This window comes from Trachypithecus francoisi, unplaced genomic scaffold (assembly GCF_009764315.1).
Source record: "Trachypithecus francoisi isolate TF-2019V2 unplaced genomic scaffold, Tfra_2.0 Lachesis_group11, whole genome shotgun sequence".
Classification (NCBI taxonomy): domain Eukaryota; kingdom Metazoa; phylum Chordata; class Mammalia; order Primates; family Cercopithecidae; genus Trachypithecus; species Trachypithecus francoisi.
The window spans coordinates 15,883,478-15,903,954 of record NW_022681456.1 but is presented as its reverse complement, the minus strand read 5'-3'; the positions used below and the strand labels follow the sequence as shown (position 1 = coordinate 15,903,954).

Below are 20,477 nucleotides of genomic sequence, written 5' to 3'. Positions count from 1 at the left end.
GGGGATCCTGGAGGCGCCACGCTGGGCCGATGGAGGGAACTTGCACGGCCCAGAAAAACTGGGCCGAGGAGGATGCAGGGACCGCGGAGGGTTCTGGGGGGCGAGGCACACACAAGTTGGTGCCCACCAAACCTTTTCTCTTCCTTTCGGGCCCACAGGAAACCATTTGGCACCTCCTCTGGAAAGAGGGCATGGCCGGGCCCTTGAGATCTGGCTGTTGAGGCAGAGCTAGCGACGTGACCCACGCGGTGAGGTCTGCTCCCTGCTTCTGCAGCCATCTCCGGTGGAGACTGAGTGTACACAGGCAGTGCCACCTGAAGGGAACTCCGCTGCCTCTATGTGCTACTGAGGCAGGGGCAACTGAGCCGGAGACTGGAGAAATGTGTCCGTTGCCACAGACAGCCTGGCTTAACTGTCCGTGGCTGTCTCCTGCCATGGAGGAGCACACTGGAGTGGCCTGTGTGGTGGACCAGAGCTTCTATCCACACTATGTTCTGTCTCCTTTCCTAGAACACAACTGGACGACGTTTCCCGCCTCCATGCAAAATGAAAGTGGACATAAGGGGTGCCACTTCCACACCCGGCTCATGGAAGCTCCCAGATGGTCACGGCCCTCCATGCTGCCCCCGATTTCAGGCTGGATGGAGACAGACGGCTCAGGGTGCTCTGTCTCTGATGCCTGCACTGGGGCTGCCCTGCCAGCCCATTCCCCTGCCCAGTATTATGGAAGCAAAAAAGTTCTATGGTGTTTGAGCCATTGTCGCTTTTCGGGTCTATTTATTACAGAACTAGCATAGCCCTAATACAGTCATTGCTACGTGACCATAACACATGTATTCTATAATTGCACATAATTTTATTCACCGAAGGGATGTCCTTTACCTTCAAGATTCTAAATTTTCAGAAATGCAACATTCAAGGTTAAAGTTGCAGCTAGACCAAGGCTAAACCATGGCGAGGTAGTTGCTTGCGCCCGAGAGTGTGGGTGTGAACAGCTGGAGCTCAGTGGTTCCTGGCGACTCAGGGACCACCTGTATTCCACATCCGGCTTCCCACCCACGCACACGCAGTATGACCTGGGTTTCCCCTTTATACAGTGGAATGCTAAGTGCCTACACCCTAGCCCGGGTCAGCCAACTATGGCCTGTGGGCACCATCTCGTCTGCAGCCTGTTTTTGTACAGCCCTTGAGCTAAGAATGTTGTTGACACTTTTAAAAACAGAGAACATGCGACAGTCTGTACGCGGCCTGCAAAGCCTAAAACTTTACTAATCTGCGTCTGCCTCAACTGATTGCTGGGAGGATTACAAAGACTATTAGGCCAGCGCCCAGCTCGAAGTTAGCATGCCACACAAAATAATCACGTCTCCAAAAAGCAATTGTCCCACATCCAAATTCTACATTTTGTCCAGCTGATGTCTCTCCTTCCCTCCAAAAAAAAAAAGAAAAGACAAAATAAAAACACGAAGAGCTGCATCTTGATCATCATGGTCACAGACACTCTTCCGTTAAAAAGTTGCTGGTAGTCTGAGTTCACTTACTTGGGAGTATGGACTAAGGAGGGGAAAGCAAAGATACCTGACAGCAGCAGCAGAAAGCCTGCAACACGGCAGCTCTGCTCAGTGTTCTCCGTGGAGAAAGACTGAAACATTGAAAAATGAGAACGAGACTTTAAGTAGATAGTACGCAATGGAAAACTGAGCCGGCAACAGTACTTAATGCTGGTTTTCTCAATAAAATCATTCTGCTGTGTAAATGCGCTTCTAATGGGGATCTGTGATAGGTCTCAGGCAGGCAACATGAAAGCTGGCCTTTCAAAATCTGATTAGGTGGATAATGTTTGCAAACATGACACCTGGCAAAACCAGTCTGATTCTAAGGTAAACTCATTTTGGACATAACTGATGTCTCGCTGAGACAGCTTTTCAAAGCATGTCTGCAAACACCGGACCCCCGGGGATGGTGCATGCGTGTAGGGGAGGGAAATTCCAGGGTTTAATATATCAAGATGACATACACGCTGCACACTTCTCTTAGAAAGTCACGACGCACAGTACTGTGCGTTACAGGTATGGAGAAACACCACCATAGAGTCGACTGACTTTGTTTAACCTATAACCTTTTTTCCTCCCACATAATAGGTAGTAACATTACACAGAATCAGTGCTCTGGAGACATTTTGGACACATCGTATACAGCGCAGCCATTCAAATCAACGGCAACAGAATGCACGAAGAACCTGGTTTTCTTTCAAAGCATGAGCAGTTCTCATTTTACAACATGTGTAACTTAACATAATTCAAAAAGTGCAATCTTTGCATGACAACCAGATAATTCTCAGAGGTTACTAGTGAGCTGATAAAATTAACGTTTGGCAAGGAGGTCATGGTTTACAGGTAGGCTGTCCGCTCACCAATGCTCAGAAAAATTCAGCAGAACATACTTTTCATATTTAGATCCGCAGAGAGGTGAGAGACATTCTACTCAAGTCATGGCTGGGCTTTCTGTCCTGAAACGAAATTGGGCAGGCCATTTGCGTGGTTTCTCTGGATAAGTTCCATTTATTAATCATTGTACAAAAAAATCCTGGCATTCATTTGAAGAGAAAAGAAGTTGCTATATCCAAATATTTAACATTTTAACATAGTGAAAGTTCGACTTTTATAACAGGGCTTTTTAAAATGGAGAAAAGTTTTGGAAAATTTTTAAAAAGAAACTTATGATTTATTAGAGTACAGGATCCAAAACACGTTTTTTAGAAAAATATAAAGTGCCCAAATACCAACTTACACAGGTGATACAGGCTTCCTGGAGCCCCGTGAAGCATTCATGAAGAAAGACATTTAAAAACAGTCTAGGTACATATTTACAGCTGGGTCAGTAAAGGTAAAACCATCTTTCTTGGCTTTGATGTTTCTAAGAAAAAAGGAAATCAATCAAACCAGAAAACCAACCATTGCAACTCTCAGCATGCTCAGTTTCTTATTAATGCATCTCATTCATATTAATTCCATATTACTGAACTTTCCCCTTTAAATCAGAGTAGTGTACAATCCTCCCAACCTCGGCGGGTCAGGTGCTGTGGGTGCTCACATTTTCAGATGCAGGTTCAAATCCTTCGACTTTGGATTTGACTGATGAGGAACGTGGACAGTGGATAATAGCTAATTCAGGCTGGAGGACCCAGGGGCCAAATCCCCATCTCTTTCCAGTAACTGCTTAAAGCCTTCCCTTGCTATGAAGTGGTCTCAGGTGGCTTTCCAAACCTCAGTCACCCCAGGGTTTCCAAAGGGTAAACAAGCAGCAGGCATTCAATGTGGGTGAGAATACTGCATGCAGAGGGAAAGACAGGTGCACAGACAGGCGCACAGACAGGCCCCTAACGCCCCATACATTAGAGCAACTGCATCATTTTAAAGGCTGAGAGCAAAGTAACTAGGTCCTAACTTCAGAAGTTAGCTTCTATTGATTAATGACGAGATTAGCTCACTTGAGAACCGGCAGGCCGAGAGTTGGGGGAGCTTTGGAGCTGCACAAAGGCGTGCAGTTACTCTGGGCTCAGTTACTAAGAACTTCGGAAAGGAGCCAGTGACACCTGAACACACAGTCAGGCTTTCCCAAAAGATGCCATAACAGGTTTCATCCTGCTGCTTTCAGGACCCTGGCGGCTTGGAAAAGCAGATTCCAACACGCACCTCTCCTTTCACGCAAGTCCAACACTCTTCAAATCAAAGACATTCTCTCTCTTTCTAACCTGCCACATTCCAACAGGCCTTGAAGTGACTCTAAGGAATAGCAAGAGGTGTGAAACCACTTTTTTTCCCTTCAAAACCTTTTTTTTTTTTTTAAGGTTCATGATTTTTTTTTTTTTTTCTGATTACAAAAGCAAAACTTCATTTTTTGGTCTTTGGAGACCATGGAGTATGACTTCTAAGAGCAAACATTTAACATCAGATTTGTATGTCTCACTACAAAAAGAATCCATCACTGATGTAAGACCTACTCATGATATTGAAGTAGATTTTTAAAATTAAAAAATAAAAGTAGTCATTTAAAAGGAAGGAATTGTAGATGAGTATGGAAAAATCCATTCACAAAGTTTACTATTTGCATTTTCTCAAAGAATTTTATGTAATAAAATAGAAAACTAATGATTTATAGCGATGTGCATAAACTCAAGAGAGGAATATGGAAGGGAAAACTGTGTTATATTCCCATTTAAATTTAAAAAAAAAAGATAAAACACTTGAAATCTGTGTTTCACATATTAGAAAAAAATAAATTCAAATGATTCTAATTACCATTAGCTTGTTAATGTCTCCATCTCTAAGATGCTGCCAAGAGAGCACACAACTTTACCTCTGAATATGCAACTAAATTCAGGGTAAAAAGACACACAGTCCTCACTCGGGACCGAACATGTTCCACAGAGAAATCAGAAGGAAATTATTGCAAATGCATAACCCCATCTGTCTAGCCAAGGAAATGTTCTGAGACAAATGCAGACAGGCGGGGGAATGGAGTGAATACAAAGAATGATTACAGGAGCGTCGACTGTGAGACCTCATGAAGACAGAATGTCACAAACTGTCACCACAGGACAAGCATACAAGCCATGCCACTGACACAGTGCCTTTCAGATTAATTCACTAGTGTAGGCGGAGAGCAACATTGTCTTTGCAGCTGGGGAAGAGCACACGGTATTTAAACTTAGTAGGAGGCAACCAGCACTACTGGTGAAGTGGCTTTCCTGGTGCAGCAGGTCCCGAGGGCTCCGTGGAGACGTCTTCTTCCGGAGTCCCGTTCTCTTGGAAGATAGCAGCAGCAGCAGCAAAGGTGCAATGTCCTCTCTAGACTTTACTCATCTATGTTCTCTTTCTTTGCACTGTAAATATTTTGCACCGTTTCATAGACGAACTCCAGATCTTCTGGATACCGGATCTCCAGCTCTGCGTTCGGGATGTAGTGAGTGCCAGTAAACTCTGAGAAATAGCGTCCCACATCAGGGTGTGAGATTTCTTGAGGCTCCACGTTGTATTCCAAGTTTTCTGTTGGTAAAGAGGCACATGGGCATTCTCATTACAATGTCCACTGCTGCCACGCCTTTCCTCCAGAGAACCTCCCATCACCCCTTCCACGTGGCATTTTTGAGGTAGAGAAGGGAAGACTGAAGACGTTTATGGAGTCAAGAGAGGGTAATGGGACAAGGGCAGCGAGTGGCAATCAGGAGAAGGTGGGTGGTGGCACAGCTACCCCAAGAGCTCCCCCACGGAACAGCAGGATTTTCCTAATCTCTAAGCAGGATGTCTGGCTCCAGCAAAACTCCAAAGGTCTCTTGGGCAGTGGCAAACTGGAGACTCAACAGGTCTCTCTGACTGGACAATGGGACAAGATTATCCCTGCCTGCTCTTTTTTTGGCAGTGGCTAAGTTTCTGAAGGTGTGATATCACATGGTGACAAGCCTCGTACCTGCCTCCCCTCTCCTCGATTCACAGGAGCCCCTCACGCAGACCACACTTTCCACCCGAGCTCTTTCCAACACTGGCTTTCAACAGCGAGCAGCCTCTTTCCAGGGCTGCTGTGAGACTGCGGGATGAATGGAAGATGGTTTGCGCCTCCAGACCCCATGTGGATATCAGACATTATCATCTGTACCATCTCTTGGGAAAACCATGCTACCTCTTCTCCCTGTTCTCTATTTCGCCACTAGAGAAATAGAAAATAAAGCTGGGGCAGTGGCTTACACCTGTAATCCTAGCACTTTGGGAGACCAAGGCGGGAGGATCACCTGAGGTCAGGAGTTCGAGACCAGCCTGACTAACATGGTGAAACCCTGTCTCTACTAAAAATACAAAAACTAGCCAGGCATGGTGGTGTACTCCTGTAGTCTCAGGTACTCAGAAGGCTGAGGCAGGAAAATCCATCGAACCTGGGAGGTGGAGGTTGCACTGAGATTATGCCATTGCACTCCAGCCTGGATGACAAGAACAAAACTCCATTTCAAAAAAAAAAATGAAAGAAAAGAAAAGAAAGAAAGAAAGAGAAAGAAAGGAGGGAGGGAGGGAGGGAAGGAAGGGAAGAAGGAAGAAAGAGAGAGAGAAAGAAAGAGAAAATAAGACCGTAAAAATGGGAAAAAAAAAAAAAAAAGGGCCAGGCGTGGCGGCTCATGCCTGTAATCCCAGCACTTTGGGAGGCTGAGGCAGGGGGTCATGAGGTCAGGAGTTTAAGACCAGCCTGGCCAAGATGGTAAAACTCCATCTCTACCAAAAATACAAAAATTAGCCAGGCCCGGTGGCAGGTGCCTGTAATCCCAGTTACTTGGGAGGCTGAGACAGAGAATTGCTTGAACCCGGGAGGCAGAGGTTGCAGTGAGCCAAGATCACACCACTGCACTCCAGCCTGGGCAACAGAGCGAGACTCCATCTCCCCCCCGCCGCCAAAAAAAAAGAGAGAAACAATACAGGCAAGGTATTCGAAAGGCTTGGTTTCCCACCTCCCAAGAATAACTGGAACAAGGCTCCTCTACAGGGCCAGTTAAAGGACAGTGCTTTGTGCACCCTTCTTTGCTGTCCACGGAGGCCTGGCCCAAGACTGGGTGTGGCCCCTGATTCAGAAGAAGCCCAGCCATGCCCTCTATGACTTAGCATCGGAAGGGAGCTGGGCTGGGCAGATCCTCCTATTGTGACTGTGTCCCCAGGGCACCCCAGTTCCAATCACTCCGAAGCCATTCTTGGCACTGCCCATCACCCGAATGAACGCAAGTGGGTCTATGAATGAATACCGGTAAAGCCAACCGATGAGCTTACCGACACAAACAGTGTGGCCTATTATGTCTTAAACAGCTGGGTTAAACGCTCTGAAAAACAAAGCCAGGGCATCAGAGGCCCTGCATCCCCAAAGTACACAGGAAGCACGCAGGCATCTTTCTGCAGCACTGACTTTAACTGGTATTTGTCTTTGGGGGGGGGAAGAGTTGTAGGACTCAACTTGCAGGGTTTTTTTAACCACAAAACAGGAGGAGCTGAAGAAATGTGCTAATATGTTGTTTTAGGCTGTTTCTGCAGACTGTGACCAGGGACAGAACTGTCTGAACAAATCAGTACCACTGAGGAAGTCAGACACGTCATGTGCAGAGATGAATGTATGGAGGCTGTTTACCTGAACAGTACTTATGCTAGAAAAATGGAAGAGCCATGTAAACGTCCGAGTGTGGGCCACTGTGTGAATAAATGATGGCACACTAATTCAGCAAAGCAGGAGGCGGCCATGAAAATGAGCAACCTGTTTGTAAGATCCTCCAAGAAACGCGGAGGTAGAAAGGCTGTACCACTTAGAAAGGGCCTGGAAGGCCACGGATCAGGGGTTGTTCCATGATGTGGCACAGTGACAGAGTTTAAACTGGGTACTTACAATGTGCCAGACCCCACAGTGGCATGACAGGCACCCTTGCCAAGTAACCCTGGAAGGAGCCCCCTTCTGCTTTTGAGTGGGCTGCCCAAGGATTTAACCCCAGACTCAAACCAGACAGTCCCTTTCCAGAGCTGAAGGGAACCAGACATAAGAAAAACCCAACAGTCAGGAGACAGCAGGCAGGGAGGGGCTGGGTAGACTTAGAGAACGCCGCTGCCCCCAAAAGGACGCTCCAGCCCACGTTACACACAAGAGCTTGTGGTTTCAGGACCTCCCACTTTTTCCAGAAGGAAACTGAGTCATCCACTAACTCTGATCTCTCTACTGTCACCAGTAGGTCTCTAGAGATGATTTTCTCTTGGGAAAAATCAATAAATGTTAAAAAAAAAAAAAAAAGCTGCAAACGTTTCAAAATACCACTGGCTAAGATGCCCTTTCCTGTCCACCCACTGCTGCCACCTCCCTCTTCACATCCAGTGACAGAAGGAATCAACTAGCAAAGCGTATCTTCCTTGAGGAGGCTTGTGGTGACATGACCACGACCCAGTATCTTAACCAGGCCAGCTGTCAGGGCCCTGGCCTTTGGATTTCCTATTCTTTTTTGTAGAGACAGGGTCTCGCTACGTTGCCCAGGCTGGTTTCAAACTCCTGGGCTCAAATGATCCTCCTGTCGTGGCCTCCCAAAGTGTTGGGATTCCAAGTGTGAGCCACCACGCCTGGCCATGTTTGGATCGTCTGGCAGAGCTGCACAGAAATAGCAGAGGGAGAGTCGAGATTCTTGGAATACCATCGAGACAAAATCCACTTTGCTCTAAGGGAACCACTGTTATCTGTCATTGGTAAGCAGGACATAGATATCTGAAGTACAGAGAATTCAAGCAGGTAGTTTAGAACAACTGCTTTGTTGCCAGTTCGTCTGGAGCAATAGTTCTCATCTGGGGGCTCTTTTGCTACCAAAGGGACATCTGGTAAGGTCTGCAGACATTTTTGGTTGTTGTCATTGAGAGCTGCTGCCAGCTTGTAGTGGGTGGAGGCCAGGGATGCTGCTAAGTACCCTACAACGCATAGGACGGCTCCCCACAAATGGCTATCTTGACCAAAATGTTCCCAGTGCTGGGCTGAGAAGCCCTGCTCCAGAGCCGCAGCCCTGGGCGCATTTCAGCACTGTGCCCTTCTCCTCCACATTTTCCTTTCTACGGATTATAGAGGAACAGCCTGGTGTTAGTAACATTCAGCTTCTGTTGGGAGGAGGAAGGAAGGGGAAACTCAGGCTATCATCCACAGATCTGCCAGGGCAACGCGACCCAACAGCTACTGCACAGAATTCTGAACATGGGCCCAGAACGAGGTGCATGCAAAGTCCAGGCAGGGACAGTGGGAAACCAGGTGACAGGTAAATGACAGTCCACGAGGGCGCTCCCAGCCCCACTCCTGGCTGTTAGAGAGAAAGAAGGACTGGATTTGGTGCATTGACTGGCCGGGGCTCCTAGCTTGCTAAGAAGCAGAACAGGAAAAAAGTAACAACATAATGAAGTTGGCGACTACGTATTATGAAAGAAAAATAAATGCCAATCCACTAAGAAGATTTTCACAAAGTTTACTTTTAAGAAAAATGATAAATCTAAGTAACACAAAACTTAATTGAGTAAAACATGAACCAGGCACTAATTAGAAGTTCTGAAAAATCTTGAGGAATCTTCCTGGATTCTCTTCAAGTTTTCAGAAAAATCTGTCTGCTTATTTTAAATTTTCAGCTACCCCAAAATATACGAATAAATACTATGGAAACAGCACCCAAGTCCTGTGTGGGCACCTGTCCTGTCCTGATCCGGTCCTCCCCTCCAAGAGAAAAGCACCATTGGTGTGAGTGTGTCTTTTCAGTCCTTCTCCTATGAGCACACACATATGCAGCTATTCGGTATTGCTTTATGTGCTTTATACTTAGAATACTTACACAAAACGTATTCTAAGCACTCGCCCGCAACTGGCTTATTCAATTGCAGCTTAGTATTCATTCCAGTCTGCATAGACCCCAGGCTACTAGAAGAGTTCTTATGAGTGACAACTGTCTTTGCTATTTTAACGAGGGGGCCACAGGCCTCCTTGTACACGTGTGGAGGAATCGAGGTGGAACTGCTAGGCTGGAAGAGAATGCGTGCTTGAGATTTTTACAATTTGAAAGCCAGGGTCAAAGCATCTTCTGACGTATTTGTGCCTCTTAACACAACCCCGCCCCCATGCCCCACACTTGCCAGCAGGTACAGCTGGCCATGCACCGTGTGTGTGTGTGTGTGTGTGTGTGTGTGTGTGTGTCGGGCAGGGAGGCCTGTCTGGGTGGAAAGCTGAGTTTGGAAGTATCAAATAAGTTACGGAAAAGGGAACCAACGTTTGTCGAGGACATGCCATGTACCAAGCATCGTACGAGGTGCTTTATCATACAGACAAAACTTAAGAACGAGATTTTCACATGGTAGTTGAATTGCTGGCTTTCCAATACAGCTGCTGACCTAGACTCGGGTAGTTGAATTCCTGGCCTTCCAATACGGCAGCTGACCTCGGCTCGGAGCTTCTGAGAAGCCCGGAAGGAGGCGGGACAGCAGCGGCATTCTCCCACCCAGGGCCATCAAAGTATCACAGCACGCCCCCTAGTGGGAACACAACATCACACACATGTAAGATGCCGGACATCCCATTAGGGTTTAAGGTGAACACACTGGGGGAAGAATCCTCTTCATTGTACAAACTAAAACTATTTGAAGATGTCATATATGTATGTGATTTCTAATTCACTCTTCACCTTTCTGTGCAGAGCTAGTAATTAGAAAAGCATTATGAATGGGTTCTACCTGGGCTAATAGGATCACTGGAGTCAATGGCTGAAAATTTAGATCAAGAAAAATTTTTTAAAAATATATTTCATAAAAACACATTAATCCAGAAATGTTCAAAAACATATTTAATATGTGTTTTTAAAATTTGGCCTTTCACTGGCTAAAAATGGGCAAATGTGAGCATAAAATTGTCCCACATGATTATAACACATTGAATAAATAAAAATCCAGGAATCTATGGCAGAGACAAGGGCAGGGGAGGAGAGAGAGGGAGAGGGAAGGGAGAGGCAGGGAGGAAGAAGAAAGCTCTTGTTCATTGAAGTAGAGAGAACAACAGTGGTGGCAAAATCACGACTTGGCAATTCTCATATAAAGATTTAGGCAAGTATATTCAAAAAGTGCTAGAACCACAATGTTCAAAGTCAGTGGGGAACAGGATCTTCACAGGATGCCACAGAGTGCCCACGTGGATTTCTTCATTGAAATAGTGAGTTACTATCTTAGCCAAGTGACCAAACTCAGCATCACTCACACAGGGCTCCTGATGAGACCCAGTGGGAAGCACGCGGCGAGGGATGTGAAGTATCCTCCCCAAGAATTCTTATCCTCATCTAATCAGGACTCAGACTTCACTTCCAGCTGGCAGACATCATACAGTTAAGGAACCAATGAGGGAAATCCAAAATGTCATACAATTTACAAGACAATGGCCAGGCACAGTGGCTCACACCTGTAATCTCAACACTTTAAGAGGCCGAAGCGGGCAGAATGCTTGAATCCAGGAGTTTGAGACCAGTCTGGGCCACATGGTGAACCCCGTTTCTACAAAAACACAAAAAATAGCCAGGTGTGGTGGCACATGCCTGTAGTCCCAGCTACTTGGGAGGCTGAGGTGGGAGGATCACTTGAGCCCAGGAGGTTAAGGCTGCAGTGACTTAGGTTTGCACCACTGCACTGGATTCTTCAAAAAGTCAAAGTCATATGAAGAAGGGGAAAAAAGATGAAGAATGAGGAACTGTCTTTAATAAGACAGACTAAAGAGAAAAAAACAACCAAATGCAGCGAATGAAATCTGGTTGGATCCTGATTTTTAAAAACCAGCAAAAAATAGGCATAAGGTTATTTTGTGACAATTGAGAAATTTGAAAACTATTAGATATTATAAAATAATTATTTGTTAGGTATGATACCGTAATTGCGGTTATGCAGAGGAATCTTCTTATACTTAGACATAATTCAGTATTTAGGTCATGTCTGCAATATTCTTTCAAATGGTGCAGGAAAAAAGTCAAGTCTCTATAGATAAAGCAAATATGGGAATCATTCACTGTTGAATTGACTGGAGGGTAAACGGGGGTATCTGATGTATTAACTGTTCCACGTGTTTGAAAATGCTCTTCATCCAAACTTCCTATATATATAAAAAAAAGCCTCTCATTCATGACACACTTTCCCCTCATCTCACAGCTGTGTGTCTGTTTACTGCTGTCTCTCTCCGGGATGGATTCCCTCCCCTAGCTGAATGCGAGCCTCTCCCAGGGGTGTGGCATGGGAGCTGGGACACATCGTGGGCGAGCAGGAACTTCACATTCACCGAGCTCCCCAAGCTCACACTGGGCGAGGGGGGCAGAGCATTCAATAGGAAACAGCGGATGTGAAAGACAGGGAAGGACAGGGTGTCACGAAGTGCAGAGTGGGAACAAATGACCTGACCTCAAGGGGCAGGGAAGGGGCAGGGGTGAGAAGAGCTTCTGGAAGGAAGTGACAGGAAACCAGCAGGTGAGGCAGGGAAACCTACAGTCAGGGGCAGCCAACTGTGTGAAGACGTGCGAGCAAGAATGATGACTTCAAGGAAGATGAGCGGAAGTGGGCGGGAGTATGCCGGGGGTGGGAACCGTACTGGGGCTGTAAGGGGAAGGCCAGTCCCTAGGGCCTGGTAAAGCATTCCGGACTGCCTGCCGATGAGAAACTCCTAACGGTCAGTCAATTCAAGCAGCAAGTGGCCGGGGACACGCTAGGAAGATCCTCTTGCTGTTGCTAAGGAAAATGCTTGGTTGAGGACAGGCCTGGAGGCAGGTGCCAGTTAGGAAGTAGGCAAGCAGAGACCACCGGAATGGAAATGCGAGACACGAGGAGACAGCCGTGGGTGTGTAGACAGATGTGCGGCGAGGGCGAGGGGAGAGGAGCGAGACTCAGCCTCCATGTGGTGTCCCTCAGTGAGATGGGCAGGCACAGTGAGATGGGCAGGCACAGTGAGATGGGCAGGCACAGTGAGATGGGCAGGCACAGTGAGATGAGCAGGCACAGTGAGATGGGCAGGCAGGAGCAGCGGGGATATGGGGGCAGCACAAAGCGTTCATGCTTTTTCTTTCTTTGCAGAGATAATCGAGTTACAACAATGGGTTCAGTGAGTCGGGGGTAAGAACAGTGGCGAGAAGACCCCCGAGAGACCTCCAAGCGCACATGGGGGCTGTTACAGAGGTGGGCACAGAGCTCAGAGAAGACCTCGGGACGGAAACACGGCTTTGGAAGTCACCAGCATATCCACAGACACCCCAAGGGGGAAAGAGATGAGGGCCTAGAGGAGAGTCCCCTGGAGAGGGAGGACCCTGCAGACAGCCACATATCAGACATGTTGGGGGGCACCTGCCCCTCAGCCGAGGACTCAGAGTCCCTCAGGAAACGCTTGCTGACGGAGTGCTGATGGAACTGCCAGCAGAAGACGGGAACTAGCATAGTGTAGAAACAGCTTTGAAGTTCTAAGAATTTTCTAAGTCTCTACATTTTAAATTCCAGAAGGCAATCTGCTAACATTACCCATAATCATTTAGTTCTATCTCAATTTAAGAGATGATAAAACTGACAACCAGATATTTTTTCAGTAATGACAATTTTATGACTAAACCTTACATTGCATGTTCACCTAGATATGATAAGAGATCAACTTCTGAAGTGAACAAATCACAACCCCTAAAACCAAATACTTAAGATCAACCCTAAACAGTGGATAATGATGCCATGTGGTAAAGCCATAGACACTGGCCCACAGTGTTGTTGAAAAGAAAATGCTCCTTTATTCTTGTGAACGCCATATGTTGTAGGGTATCAAGCACTTACCAGGTGACTTGTGCTGGTATCAATGGCCCAGGGAATCAGTCAATAATTTCCAAATCATGTGTTGATTTTTAGAGATTGTTTATATTCAACACAGCTTCAAAAGTTTAATAATATCCCCGTTGGTGCCTCCATCTGCCACAGGGAGCATATAAACCCCTTACACCGTCCCGATCACACTGAGGCAGGGCAAGCAACCTGCAGTCTCAACAAACATTTCTCTTGATGCTGCCGTTCCAGGGGATCCTTTCAGTTTCTGATGAATTGACAATAATCATTATTTTCCAGCCTTTTTGAGATGAGATCTCACTCTGTCGCCCAGAATGGAGTGCAGCAACACTATGATTATAGCACACTGCAGCCTTCACTTCCCAGGCCCGAGTGATCCTCCTAACCCAACTTCCTGAATAGCTGGGACCACAGGTGTACACTATTCTGCCTAATTCTTAATTTTTGTGTAGAGATGGGGTCTTGTTGTGTTGTAGCTGGGAACACAGGTGCACATGACTCTGCCTGGCTAATTTTTAAATTTTTTGCAGATATGGGGTCTTGCTGTGTTGCCCAATCTGATCTCAAACTCCTGAGCTCAAGCAATAATCCTGCCTCACTCTCCCTAAGTGCTGGAATTACAGGTGTGAGCCAGGTGTGAGCAACCTCACCTGGCAATTTCCAGCCTTTTAGAAACTTCTGAGATTTTTATACATCCCATATTTTGATTATTGGATTTATCAGAACATAATATTGAGTTAGGTCAAACCTCATGTTTTAGGCCAGACACGAGCAGGTACAGCATGATGGATAAGGAGGAGGCTCTCTGTTAAGCTGCCTGGCTTCAAGTTGTGTTCTGTAAGTTAAAATTTCAATGGCTTTCCTGTGCCTCAGTTTCCTCATCTAGAAAATGATGACGTTTCTCAAATGGAGTTAATATACATTAGAATGATGCCCGTCACAGAATGGCACTACGTTAGCATTCACGTTCATTTTTATTAATAAATGTGAACTATTAATTAATCAATGTGAATGCTTTGATAGACACTACAATGAATTCATCCTATTAAGTGGAGGTTAAATTCAACAGGAACAAAGAGAAGGGAGACGCACACTGAAGGCATTCTTGTCTCTCACCGGCTTCCATAGGCTCTGTCAGTCTCCACCTCAGTCTTGCCCTGGGCTGGCACCTACCGGGGCGGCAGTGGCCCAGACGCCTACCCAAACTTACCGCACACTTGCGGGCGCTCAGGTGTTCCCAGGGCCGGCACTGTGGGCTGCAGTCCCCACAGGTGGCCACACGAGGGCGTCTCCGGCGTCAACCAGCAGCCAAAGCCTCGGGAGACCAGGGGTCAGTAGGGGGCCCCCCAAGTGTTCACCAGGTTCCCTCCTTGTATGGAAGGAGCCGAGAGCAGGGTCCAGGAGGCAGAACTTACAGGAATTTGGCATCGACAATGGCCAATCAGATGAGAGCTGGCAACAGCGCTGGCATAGGGTTCCGGCTGTGGGAGCGGAGGCCCTGGGGGAGGGCGGGAGTGACTACTGACCCCTCACCAGGGCTGCACCTGTGCAGACCCAGCCACATTTAGCTGACTGTGGGCCCGAAGGAGGCTGGCGATGGGGCGTCAGCCGCCTCTGAAGGCACCGATGGCCCACGCCCACAGTACCTACCCGAGGGCTCAGACGTATGCTGAAAATAGGCCCACGGGGCCACTGGTGCAAGCGGAACCCGCCACTTACCTTGGGCTGCGTATCGACAGGAGCCGTCCTCCACCAGCACGTTATAGAAAGGCTGGTGGTGGCCGTGCGGTAGGCTGTGGACGTTCATGTTCCGGATCCACTCGTGTCCCATCATGCAGGTGGGGTCCCAGCCGTAGATCACACAGTTATAGCCATACCTAGTTAACACAGGAGGCACAGTCAGTCCCTGTGGACCGGGCCCAACAACCTACAGACAACCACGTGGCTTCTCTCAGCTCACATCCTCAGTTACCTGCTTTACTCCACATGAATCTTTTCTCAGGACAGCCCTGACCCCTTTTATAAACACTTACTATCATCAACATAGCACTTTATCTGGAAAAGAATAAACTTTTCAACAAAAAGTGATTAGATGACAACTGGTCACCCAAAAGAAAAAGGTATGGGGACCTGGCCTAACGACAGCACACCAAATTCGATTCTCAGTACAATGAAGACTCAGGTGATAAATGCAGAACTTCTAAAACAGAAAGTATCTTCATGCTCAGGATAGGGAAGATTTGTTAAAACAAGGCACTAAAAATACAGCCCGTAAAGGAAACGACTAACCAATTTGACATCACTAAAACCAGGAGACTAACAAATCCTGATTCAAACATTTAAAAATATGAGACAACTGGGGATACAGGAACCCTCACTAGATACTGCATGAAGTTAAGGAACTGGGGTTTTTTAGATGTGATAACAAGATGTTAAATATTAAAAGACCGAGAGAGAAGGAGAGAGCGCCCCTGCCTTTTAGAGGTACATACTGAAATCGCTATAGGTGAAATGGCATCTGGCACTTACGTCAATTAACCCAGAAAGGTAGGTCTGGAGGGTGCAGGGGAGAGTAAGATCCACCCCGTATGGAAGCTGTTAAGGCTGGATGACAGGAACACCACCTGGTTCCTTATAGTCCTTTCTCTCTTATAAATCTTTGCAAATTTTCATTTAAAAGTCAAAAAAAAAAAAAAAAAAATGCAATAAAGAATGAAAGCCACCTGCCAAAAACTGGGAAAAGACATTTGCAACTTATCCTCATGTAGCAACTGATACACAGAACAACAACTACGTATCAACAGGGAGGACTAATAATTCAATTGAAAAAAATACACGAAATGGGCCGGGTGCCATGGCTCATGCCTGTAATCCTAGCACTTTAGGAGGCCAAGACGGCAGATCACTTTAGTCAGGAGTTAGTGACGAGCCTGGTCAACATGGTGAAACCCTGTCTTTACTAAAACACAAAAAATTAGCCAGGCGTGGTGGTGCGTGCCTGTAGTCCCAGCTACTTGGGAGGCTGAGGCAGGAGAATTGCTTGAACCCAGGAGGCAGAGGCTGCAGGTGAGGTGAGATCGCACCACTGCACTCCAGCCTGGGCAACAGACCCAGACTCCACCTCCAAAGGAGAAAAAACAAAAAAAACAAAAAACAAAACAAAACAAAAAAACCCCGAAATGTTTGAAGAGGCACTTAATAAAAGGAAACTTGGAACTTGGGTAGCCAGTAAATATATGAAAAGAACCTCAACGTGCTTAGTAACCCAGGAAACAGAAATTAAAACCACAGTGAAACACTATTTGCCATTTCTCACGTAAGTACACTTTTAAAGGTCTGGCAATAGCACCAGGAGAGAATAAGAACTCCAGGCTCCTAGCGTGCTGGTGGGATGTAAACTGCTCCAATCATTTTGGATACAGTTTAATTTTGCCTGGTAAATAGACTATGCGCCTATCAGATTTGAAGAGCCTGAGATTAAGTGACAAGACATAAGAACAATGAGGAAATGAGAGAAAAAACTTGTGGCTTACAAAGTGACTTCCATGTTCCCAAAGAGAGAAGGGCCAAACATCTAAAGGCCGCTAAAAACACCAGAAGCTCTCTCAGGAAAGTAAGCTGCTGCTTAAACAAACACAAAGCTCAAAGACATGGTTCAAAAACAAAAAAAAGAGGTTCAGCGTTCTGTCTTCCCCAAGGTGCACACTCGGGGGATAAGTGATCCAGTCAGCTCCTCCTCCACTGTGCCCTGGGGTCTCACCAGGTGCGTGTGTGTCTCCGCAGCCCCTGTGGAAGGGACACCACAGGAGAGACAATCCCGGGCACTCACCTCTTATGCTTCATAATGAGCCCGATGGAGTAGCAGACATCTCTGTGCTTCTCATCGGAGCGCAGCTTCACCTCCACACCCACCTCCTCTTTTTTGCGCTCAATGTGCTCTAGAGTGTGCTGCACCAGGTAGCCCACCGCCCCGTGCTGCCCCGGGTCTAGGGTTTGGATGTGCTGGAGGATGTCAAGCACCTTCAAGACAAGACAGAAAGACTAAAAGATAATATTTTCAGCTAGGCCTTTTCTTTTTTGCGGCGAGGGATTTAGACCTACCTACGTAACCTAACAAAAGACCACAAGGGGTGGCTGTGCCTTGATGGCCCCAGTCCAGGTCTCTGGGCCATTCCCTGATGGACCGCCACCAAATTGGCACTGCATATGCCCAGGGTTGGGCTCGACTGTAACACCGGCAGCTGGCCCAGGACACCCCAATTCAACCCGTGTGCACCTGAGGAGTTCTTTGGAAACCAGTGTGCTGGGGTAAGCGCTGGGGACACAGGCGAGGGCCCATCACCTAGGGCACTCTGGATGAGGCGGGCTCTAACAGCACCTAGCATGCTTGGTTGGCATGGGAAATGGGAGAATCCATGGTTTTCCAATACACAGGAACAATTTTCACTTGCCACTCATGAATTCAGAGGGGGAAAAATGCCAAATTGCTTTAATCGAGACCAAGAGGATGTTTGACACAACTGCCTCAGTGCTGGAAAAGATGGAAAAGTCACGAAGCGGGCACCAAAGGGATGCGTTCGTTGAGTTTATGAAGCTATACTAGAAGGAGGGAGCCACGTATATCAACAGAGTTCTAAAATCCCGCTGGTCACTTCAGTGGTCTTAACTCATATGGTATTTCGTATTCAGCAGGCAGCAGGAGAAACTACATCTATGCAGAGAGGTTAAACTAGTAGCAAAGAGTAGCAGGCCTGTCTGACTCCACTATTACCGCCCGTACTGCACACAGTACCTCTGTGGAAAAAACTCCAAGCTTAAAAAGACACAGACATACAATTATTTCACACCCATTATGTTTACAGCCCTTAGCATAGTGTTTCTGACAAGGTTCTCCTTCCAATTTACTGAGTCCTGGATTACAGTCACTTAGTGCATAAAGCAACCTGGACTCTAGGCCCAGACCTGTCAGACTAGCTGGTGTTTTTCCCTCTGAATTCCTTTCTCAGCTTGTCAAATCATGAATAATCACTGTCCTATTTGCTGAGGCACTGTGAGCCTGTCAAAGTATTGTGAACACTCCAGTTTTATGCACCATGTTATCCTGCCTTTCAGACTGAGACGTGCTGGACCTCAACATTTACTGAACACTATTCTCTGCTGGTCACTGTGCTAAGGCCATCACGTTTTTTGTTTCACTTAATCCTTCCCATTTGACGGTCAGTAATTTCTTGACCTTAAATTGGGAGGATTAAGTGGAAAAAAAAAAAAAGCTTTTAATCCCTGCCACTTCCAGAAGAGGACTCAGACTTAGTGAAGTGCCTGGCCCGGGGTCACAGGGCGGTGGGGAGGTGGAGTGAAGCTGTGGCCCTGGGTGTGAAGATCAACTCTTGGTCTCAACCAGTGTCATACCCTAGCAAGAGTAGGAGCATTTTTAATTAACTACTACAAAAAGTTCCAAACACATAAAAATGGACGGAACGATATAATCCCAAGTACCCCAAACCCAGTTTTGACAAGAATCAACAGCCAGCCAATCCCCCTGTGCCTCCACTTCCAGCCGGGCACTTTTAATTCTGGGACACTCGCCGCATTCACCCTCTACTTCAACAGGAAGCGCCTACTGACAGTGCCTGCATAATGGCTGTCCTTGTGGCCTGCCCGAGTTCCAGCAAGCTGCTTTCTCTGCCCCTCCGCTGTGTTCCACACACACAGCTCCCCTTCTCTCCTAGCAGCCACCTCCCCACCAGATAAGTAAAACGGTCAGAACTTGGTATCATTAGAGAACAGAGGAAGTCTAGATAAGATCAAGGATAATTAACCTCACTTTCGCTGGGTGTGTGGCTGAGGGCGAAGGGAGAGGGCAGAAACGAAGACACTGCACCTCGGGGCCTGGCGTATTTGCAGACAGTGTTGACCCAGGCACCATGCCGTCCCCACCAAATACTCTAGGCCTAGAATGCCACAGGATCACCACTTCTGGGGCGGAGATCCTGGATTGGGGTCTATTACCCATGATGCATTTCCCTATATTGCTCTTCTCCCTCTAGCCTAGGGGTTGGCAAACTTTTTCTGTAAAGGGCTGGAGAAGTGACAGCAGGCTTTGGGGGCCACACAGTCCCTGATTTAACTACTCAACTCTGCCACTGTAGCTTGAAAAAAGCTACAGATAATAAGTAAACAAACACGACTTATTCACAAAAACAGGCTTTGTTAATCTGGCCCACAAGCCGTAGTTTGCTGGCCCCTGCTCTGTCCCTGAATTCCAGGTTCCCCTCGTTCTCTCTGAAGTTCTTGGCTCTGCTTTCTTGATATCCATTGTCTGTGGGATCTGCCACTTCTGGGGCTTCAGTTACCAGATACTAATGCTGGGAGCTCCTGCTAAAGGCTACTGGGCATCTGCACTTGATGGCTTCAGGTTAGGACGAATGCAACATACCCCATAGAAAATACTCTCCTAGCACCAAAACAGGCCTGTTCTCCAAATACCTACTTTCAGAGTGGCATAAACTGCCCCCATGTTGAAAAATCTGGACATCCCCTTTGGATCTTCTTTATTCATATCTAATGAAGTTCTGCCACTTTTTTTTTTTTGAGACAGGGTCTCACTCTGTCACCCAGGCTGGAGTACAGCCTTGGCCTTGACCTCCCAGGCTCAGGCGATCCTCCCACTTCAGCCTCCCGAGTAGCTGGGACTACAGGCATGTGCTACCACACACAGCTACTTTTTGTATTTTATTTAGGTAGAGACTGGGTTTTGTCACGTTGCTCAGGTTGGTCTCAAACTCCTGGCCTCAAGTGATCCACCTGCCTCTGCCATCCCAAGTGCTGGGATGACAGGCGTGAGCCACCACACCTGGCAGTCATTTCTTAATTATTCATTAAAAAAAATGTTTGAGTTCCTATCATGGGCCATGAATTGTGTTGAGAGCATGGGGAAGGCGACAGTTAGGAACAAGACCTGGTCCTTGTCCTTAAAGAACTTGTTCTAATGGAGACAGATGACGGAGCAGCAGTTACCAGAGACTGGATGAAGCTCTAGGAAGGGCAAGCACAGGAACGACGGGAAAACGTGACCTGGCCACGCACAGGAACCAAGGAAGGGGTTTCGGAGGA

General features: G+C 47.0%; 1 protein-coding gene and 1 long non-coding RNA gene across 4 annotated transcripts in view; one reads left to right on the top strand and one right to left on the bottom strand.

The window, feature by feature from the left end:
- Window positions 1-349, top strand: part of LOC117089337 — a 43,529-nt gene extending 43,180 nt beyond the window's left edge. Inside the window, exon 3 of the long non-coding RNA XR_004439554.1 lies at window positions 159-349. This is a non-coding gene — a long non-coding RNA (uncharacterized LOC117089337). The remainder of the gene's footprint in view (window positions 1-158) is intronic.
- A 1,894-nt stretch (window positions 350-2,243) lies between these two features.
- Window positions 2,244-20,477, bottom strand: part of FBXO21 (F-box protein 21) — a 49,644-nt gene continuing 31,410 nt past the window's right edge. Inside the window, exons 10-12 of one of the 3 annotated variants that reach the window (XM_033220449.1) lie at window positions 17,194-17,405; window positions 15,084-15,241; window positions 2,244-5,048 (exon numbers count right to left, since the gene is read on the bottom strand). In XM_033220449.1, coding sequence (XP_033076340.1) covers window positions 4,858-5,048; window positions 15,084-15,241; window positions 17,194-17,405 — 561 coding nt within the window. In that variant the 3' untranslated portion in view covers window positions 2,244-4,857. Of the gene's footprint in view, window positions 5,049-13,908; window positions 14,863-15,083; window positions 15,242-17,193; window positions 17,406-20,477 lie in introns of those variants that run through there. The other 2 variants (XM_033220450.1, XM_033220452.1) reach the window with 2 other exon arrangements.